The sequence below is a fragment of the Zea mays genome, chromosome 2, assembly GCF_902167145.1.
Source record: "Zea mays cultivar B73 chromosome 2, Zm-B73-REFERENCE-NAM-5.0, whole genome shotgun sequence".
Taxonomy (NCBI): Eukaryota; Viridiplantae; Streptophyta; class Magnoliopsida; order Poales; family Poaceae; genus Zea; species Zea mays.
This window is the reverse complement of record NC_050097.1, coordinates 152003113-152010604: the sequence shown is the minus strand read 5'-3', so window position 1 is coordinate 152010604 and position 7492 is coordinate 152003113. Positions and strand designations below refer to the sequence as shown.

Below are 7492 nucleotides of genomic sequence, written 5' to 3'. Positions count from 1 at the left end.
TCCTTCTGCGCCCGGCCAAGGTTCACTGCCCGTCGCGGCTTCTTCCTTCCCTGCCGATCCCAACTCCCTGCGCACGCACCGCAGTCGAGCTCCTCCCCGAACTCCGCTCGTCCCATGGTGCTCGGACCGCGCAGCTCTCGGGCGCTCTCCCATGACGGCGCGCCCATCCCCCTGCTCTCCTCCATGGCCGCCGCGCCGAGCACATCTCCTCGCCAGCGCTCCTCCCTCCCTTTCCCTCCAGCCCTTCTGCTCAGCCGTCGAGTTTCCCTAGCGCGCGGATTTCTCCTCCTCTGCCGCGCCTTCTGGCCCGGATTTCTGTGGCCAGCCGCGAGCTCCTCCCGGCAGTACCTCGCCGGATCTCCCAGCCGAGCCGTTTTTCTTCATCTTCCTGTGCGTCGTGGAGCTCGGATCGCGCCCTGTCTCCTATGGCGTCTGGCAGTCGCTTCTCTCTGCACGCCGCGTTTTTATTTATTCCCCAAGTTTCCAGTCATAGCGTACTCTCCCTGCTCGCCTGGCCGGAGCGCCCTGCGCTCTGCTCGCCCATGGAGTTTGCCGAGCTCCATTTTTGCTCGGTCATGCCCCTACCGAGTCTCCCATGGCCGCGCCCTGGGATTTGCCGGAGTCTGCTTCCCTAGGCGCGCGCTGCTTTTTTTTCCCATGGCACGACTGCCCTGCTCTGCTTGACGGACGCGTAGTTGCCCAGCTTGCGGAGCTTCCTTGCCGTGGCCGTCGCGTGCCTGCGCGCAGCTCGGCGCCTGCTGCTCGCCCCTACTGCGCGTGTCGAACTCTTCTAGGGCGCGCGCGAAGTTCTCTGCTCGCCATAGCGTGTCAAGTTTCCGCGTCGAGCTCCCGCGTTGAATCGAGCCCCATGTTATCGTATCCCTGTTTCAGTTTGTTGTGTCATGCCATCATCGCCTCTGTCGCAAACTTGCTAGCCACAATTATCTTAACCGCGTCAGCACGCGACTGAGGTCGTGTTTATCGAATTCGCTAACGCTTTATTGCCGATTCGACCGTCGTCGCTTCGCGTGTTGTCGAGTCCGTCATTTTCCATATCTTGTACTCGCGTGGTTTCCTGCTCGCCTGTGTGCCCTCTCGGCTCGCTCGGTTTTAATTCCCAATTGCGTCGTCGATTCCGCCGGTTAGCGTCGTTCGTCATCGCGTCGCGAATACAGCTCTATATATGTCACCCTCCTGATCGTCGTCGATCCGTGTGTCATCAAGAAATCCCAAGAATCGGGTGAAGACGAGGCTAGCAGCACGATATTCCCCAAGTGTTCGACAAATTGCTTGGATCGGAAAATCGCTATCGATCTTGCGGCTTCGAGTCAGCTGCTGAAACGGTAAGCTGATAAATTATTCAGAATAGTTCGATCGTTGAATAAATTAATGTTCTAGTGCGATACTCATTAAGGTGCTCGATAAATTGCGTGAGTCACGAAACTCTCGTCGACTTCGCAGTTCTTGCGATTATCGAGCCAGATTCAGCTATGACGAATTATTTCGCTATTCTGGTCACTTAGCTGAATTAGTGGACCGAGTAGAATTTTGGTAGGCATGTGTGATGATAAAATATTTTAATCATTTATAAAGATGTAGTATAATTTATAAGGCAAGGGATTAGTTCAGAATTTAATTAATTAACTGATAAGTTGTGATTAGGCTAATTGTATTTCATGTGTATAGTTTGTTGTTCGTGATGTTTGCGTTAGGTTCGAGAAGCGTAATTATTGCGTGTAGTCGTATATTAATAACTAGCTAGTGATTCCGTACAAAATTGTACAACGCCTCGCCACTAGATGTTTAAATTCGCTATCGCGTAGCACTATTTAGGCTCGTGGTATTCATGTCTATATGCATTCATGTGCATAATGCATTCCATTCAGGTACGATAATTAATCACGTGATGCGGAAGACGAACCAAGTCGACCCCAAGCGCGGGCTACTCCGCGTGGTGATGCTGATGAACGGACCTGCCTAATCAAGTGCTAGGACAAGGATGATCGTCAAGTGGACATTGTCTAACAACACTAACGTAGTGTTACCCAGGCAAGCCCCGGTGCATGCAACCCCTTCTTTATGTTTTAAATAATTTTTGCACACTTTAAGTCTAGTGAAATGTGCATTAAGTTTATAGGAGTTGCTTGGAACCTTTTGATGCATTGCCTTCCTTGCTATCCACACCTATATAGGTACTTATGGTGAAGTATCAAAACATGATTTACAAAAATGCTTAGCCCTGCTTAGATCTTGTGGATAGAGGTTATTCTTAGCCTAGCTCGAGAAAGGATGGCTTCTACCTGCAAGATTATTTTCATTGGGAGCAATGGTAGGATCTTACTGCAAAGTTCTCTGTAATGCTCTTTTCATCCTAAGGAACAGAAACAATTCTAAGGATGGAAGTACTTAAATCGAGACTTGGGCTAGGAACAGGTGATGTTCTACCCAGGTTGATTAAGGATTGAATGCGTATGTAGGCGTGCTGATCGAGGACCCTTTAACTGGTCACATGCCTCGTCATGGGTAAGCCTTGCCTCGGGCAGACTAAGGCCAGAATAAGATAACACGCAATGGGCGTGGAGCGGTGGCAAGAGTAGCGTGTACCCTCCGTGGCAAGAGGCTGGAAGGTGGTGTATCTGTGCTCTCGGTTGGCGTGAACCTGATCTAGTCTTAAGAACCCAGGTGGCGGGTTGACATATGCAAGGGTTAAGTGCTACATATGTCATACGAAAGGGATATAATGAAATTCTTGATTTGATTTTCAACAAAACCACCCTTTTTATGAAAATGGAGAGTGGTCTTATTCAAATTCAAAGCGCTTCGTAATCTTTAACCAGTTCTGTGCTTCAATATAATTTCCTGGAGTAAGCGCTATAGCTTGTTTCCAATACTCAGCAGCTTGATCAAACCAAGCTTCCGCAATTTCCGAATCGCCCTGTAGAATGGCCTGTTCTCCTCAGTTGGAATAGGCAGTTCCTTTCCCTAGAACCGTACTTGAGAGTTTCCTACCTCATACGGCTCAGAAATTGCTATCTTAATTTCCCCTATCTTAACTGAACTCGATTTCTCAAAAATCAATCCAATTTCTTCTTGGGTTAAGCAGAAGAAGTTAATTACCTAAGTTTCAAACCCTAATTTTGATCAATAATCAGTTTGATCTTTTCTCCCACCTTCAGAAGAATGAAGCATAGATAGACCTATATCCTTCGTTCGAATTTTCTGAAAGGTAACTATCTCGGTTTCGTTTCTTTCATATATGAAATTTCTATAGAATCCTGGAAAAAGACATTTTTCCATAAGAAAGAAAAAAGAACTTACTATCTTTGGGATCTGATACTACACCGCTGCTTAATCCCTTAGTGGATCGGCTTTATTACATAAGCGGATTCCTAAATTTTGTCCCATATCGTGGTATAATGAAGCAGTTTTTTAGTTGTATCGACCCAGTCGCTCACTAATTGATCTTTACGGTGTTTTCTCTATCAATTTCAGCTTTATCCATAGAATAGTAGTATAGGCTCTACTTTCTTCCTATTTTGATTCTCGTGAAGTGTCCTTCCTTCCTACAGCTGATAGGGTAAAATCGTTGTTTTGACGATCCCTATGTAGAAAGCCCTCTTTTCTAGTATTCACTAGAAAATTTCCTCCTTTGTTTTTTTTCTTCTTTCTATAGTGGAGATAGTCGCACGTAATGACAGATCACGGCCATATTATTAAAAGCTTGCGGTAAGAAGGGGTTTCGTTCTAGCGCCCGGAAATAATATTCCAAAGCCTTTGTATGCTCTCCATTGCTTGTGTGTATAAGGCCTATGTTATATAGTATATAACTTCGATCATAGGGATCAATTTCTAGTCGCGTAGCTTCATAATAATTCTGCAAAGCTTCCACATAATTTCCTTTGGATTGAGCCAACATCCGTTACGGTCGTTCATTCTATTCAAAAAATCTCCGTTCCAAAACCGTACATGAGGTTTTCATCTCATACGGCTTCTCCCTTCTATACATAGTACTAAGCAAAAAATCTATAGAATAAAAATCGAATTAGTCCCATCTCATTATGGACCGAAGGGGGCTGGTATTTTTCCAAGAAATCTCTAGCCAACCTTCCCCCAAGAGGTTTTTCTTAACACCAATGAATTATATTAATGCTAGAGGAAAACGATAGCTCCAAGAATTTCTTTGTTCTCAATGCCTCCTATTTAGAGGAATTAGCCACTTCAACGACCTTTGATGGTTATAAGGGTATCCAAAGTACAAACCTGATGGTTGTTTGTTATCCCAACCATTCTTCCCAACCCTTATACCAATCAGGAAAGGGCTAATTTCTAACAAAGTTTTTCTCTTGTTGATTCCTATTTCGTGGTGTAGTGCTTTTCTCCCCTATGCTGCCTATTGGTACTAGTAGAGTCGGATTGCCCTGTAATACAGAACCTATCCTGTAGGTGTAACCTTTCGCTCAATACTCAAATCTACAATTGAAGCATCTGAGGCCACATCAATCGAGGATACACGACAGAAGGAATTGTTAGTTCACCTCACCTTCCCCAAGCGCGGGTTTCCTTTACTAATTTTGTTCTCTCTATGCGAACCCTCTCTCTTTCTCGTAAGAATGAGATATAGGTAGGGCTAAAAAAAGAGTCAAATCGCACCATCTCTATAATAAGTAAATGCCCTTTTTTCCCCGGAGGTTGTCGGAATTATTTGCAATAAAATATTGGCTACAATCGAGGAGGTCTTATCAATGAAATTTCCATTTATACGGGATCTAGGCATAATTCCCAACCCATTCTATATAGAATTCTTTTCATTCTATCACAAAATAACATAAAAACAAAACATTCGATTCTTATAAATCGATCCATATGCTCTAAATGGATAAGAGAGATATGGATTTTCCGCTCAGCTCAAATTGCCTCCTTTTCCTTCTGTTTGGACAAGAAGAGAAGAGATATGAAATATTTGACTAAGACTGGATTTCATTCCACTTTCCTATTTCTCAACAACAACTTCCCTCATCAGCTATTTCGCGTTTTCAAAGTCATTAATTGCCCCATACCCCTTTTATATTTAGATTGTATGGCGTAATGTACCTTATGCAAATGGAATTCTAGGGTTCCTTTATTTTCTTATGGAATAAGAAGAATTCTTCCATTCTCTTTTTATTTTGGTTTTCCCCAAAGAAAAACTTTTCGAGGGAGCATAATTCCTAGTAAAAAAATACAGGATCCTTCCACTTAGATGAAAAGGAATTTTTCCATCCAATCCAATAGAGCCATGGAATTCCCGAGCCGTTGTGGCTGTACCTGTACTGCAGGAATACGAAAACTCGCTATTCACTCAGTTTATTTTCCATAATAAGATTATGTAGGAGAGATGGCCGAGCGGTTCAAGGCGTAGCATTGGAACTGCTATGTAGACTTTTGTTTACCGAGGGTTCGAATCCCTCTCTTTCCGTTTCTCTTAATTCATCAATGTTAGCGATCACAATGTATCAAATTAAATAATAATTTATTCCAACAATAATACCTTTAATTAATAGAAATTCTCTATAGCAAATTACTGTGGTATGTAAAATACACATCGAGGAAATAACAAAAAAGAAAAAAGTATCCTAGGGTTAATCTATTTCTGCTAGGTGAACGGGAAAATACGAATTAAGAGCCTTAGGTCGATTTAGTTCGGGGAAAGGGGAAGGGGAAAAAATTTCTATGAACCTTTCCTTTTTTCGTTAAGTTCAAGTCTGGCGAGAATAATATTCTACAACTAACAACTCATTTATTTTGAGACCGACCCACTTCCTATCTAGAATTTGTTTTACTAGTCCTTTATATTGCAATGTGTCAACCGTCAAATGCTTTGGTAATTTGCCCGGATCGGATGAAGCAATATAATTTTGAACCAAACGTTTTGATCGTTGGTTATCCTTCGTAGTAATAATATCTCGGGGTTTGCAACGAAAGCTTGGTATATCAACTATACGACCATTAACTAAAATATGTCTATGGTTAACTAATTGTCGGGCCCCAGGAATGGTTGAAGCCATACCCAATCGAAAAAGGATATTATCCAAACACATTTCAAGTAATTGTAGTAAAACCTGACATGTGGATCTTTTTGCTTTTCCAGTGATATGTACATATCTAAGTAATTGTCGTTCTGTCAGACCATAATGAAAACGCAATTTCTGTTTTTCTTGAAGACGAATACGATATTGCTCTTTTTTCCCAGAATGGAATTTCTTTTTCTGATTACTTCCGGATTTAGGCGTTTTTCTAGTGAGTCCTGGTAAAGCTCCCAAACGGCGTATTTTTTTTAAACGAGGCCCTCGATAACGGGACATGAAGACTCCTTTTTTATTTTATTGAAATTTCATTTTACACAATAAATTTTGTTCTATTTACATTACAGAATACAGCGAAATTCAAACAGAATTAAACTAAAGGATAAACAGAGTAAAATCTACTAAAGTAACACAAAAAATGGAGTAACACAAAAAATGGAATTTCATCAACATCTGGATTTTTTGTATATATATTATTTATTTTTATGCTTTGTATCTAGCAAAATTGTAAGGTAAAACGACATAATAGACCCTGGATTCCCCATTTTATTCGGAGAAAAAGAGAAATTCTTGTTCATAGAACATCGATAGGAAAAAAAACCGACTATCGGATTTGAACCGATGACCCTCGCATTACAAATGCGATGCTCTAACCTCTAAGCTAAGTGGGCTTACATAACAGAAATAGTGTAACAAATAAAAATATATATAGGGAATCTGTAAAATGTCAGATCTTAATTATTAATCTTAGTTATTAACTAGTTCTAAATTGGAAGTTCCACTTAGATAGAAAAAAAATACTAGAATTTCATAAAGATAAAGTTAGCTTGATATGCTTAACTAAATGATATTCTTAAATAGGATTATAGAATTTATTGAACTTTCTTTTTATTTCTCTAATTCACAAATGGATTTTTTTTAATAGAATCTATTCCAAATTCTATATTGAATTTGATTTCAGATATTTTCAATTTGATATGGCTCGGAGGAATAATCTAATACATAGAAAAGAAGAAAAAGAAGAATATATATGAATAATATAATAAAGAGAAAATGCCAAGAGATTGGCATTTTCATTTGATCATTATATACATTTTTGAGATATTTTGTTTTTTTATTTGTTAATAATTTAAGGATAAATAGTTCACTAAGGAGAAGAAGGAATCATAGCAAATGAAATTTCTAATTCAGTTTAGAAAAAAAGAATGAATATCAAGCGTTATAGTATGATTTGGAATACTCTAAAAAAGGAAGGAGGGAGGCGGGAGAGAGAAAAACTTTTGGATATATTCATTCCGATTGAATTGCAAATATATCAACGATAAAATCAATGCAATTCTGAATTGCAATAAGTGAGCGGGGTGTCTCAAATAGAGATGAGTTGCTAGACTACGTCGAATAATGAATTCAATGATTCAAAAAAAACTAAG

The 7492-nt window shown here is 40.5% G+C and overlaps 1 protein-coding gene and 2 non-coding genes across 3 annotated transcripts; 1 reads left to right on the top strand and 2 right to left on the bottom strand.

Annotated features, from left to right (window-relative positions):
- Positions 1 to 2753: 2753 nt before the first annotated feature.
- On the bottom strand, positions 2754 to 4011 carry LOC109944309 (photosystem I assembly protein Ycf3-like). Its single transcript, XM_020549023.3, has 3 exons — positions 3671 to 4011; positions 3470 to 3479; positions 2754 to 2955 (listed from the first exon to the last, which is right to left on the bottom strand). The coding sequence occupies exons 1-3, from the start codon at positions 3914 to 3916 to the stop codon at positions 2801 to 2803; spliced, it is 411 nt and encodes a 136-aa protein (XP_020404612.1). The 5' UTR covers positions 3917 to 4011; the 3' UTR covers positions 2754 to 2800.
- Positions 4012 to 5368: 1357 nt separating this feature from the next.
- TRNAS-GGA (transfer RNA serine (anticodon GGA)) lies at positions 5369 to 5455 on the top strand. The gene has a single exon. It is a non-coding gene; the product is annotated as a tRNA-Ser (tRNA).
- A 1205-nt stretch (positions 5456 to 6660) lies between these two features.
- On the bottom strand, positions 6661 to 6733 carry TRNAT-UGU (transfer RNA threonine (anticodon UGU)). The gene has a single exon. It is a non-coding gene; the product is annotated as a tRNA-Thr (tRNA).
- Between the last annotated feature and the right edge of the window lie 759 nt (positions 6734 to 7492).

Bases quoted from the DNA above. Each gene is read 5' to 3' on its own strand.
- LOC109944309 (XM_020549023.3), bottom strand. From the start codon at position 3,916: ATGTTGGCTCAATCCAAAGGAAATTATGTGGAAGCTTTGCAGAATTAT.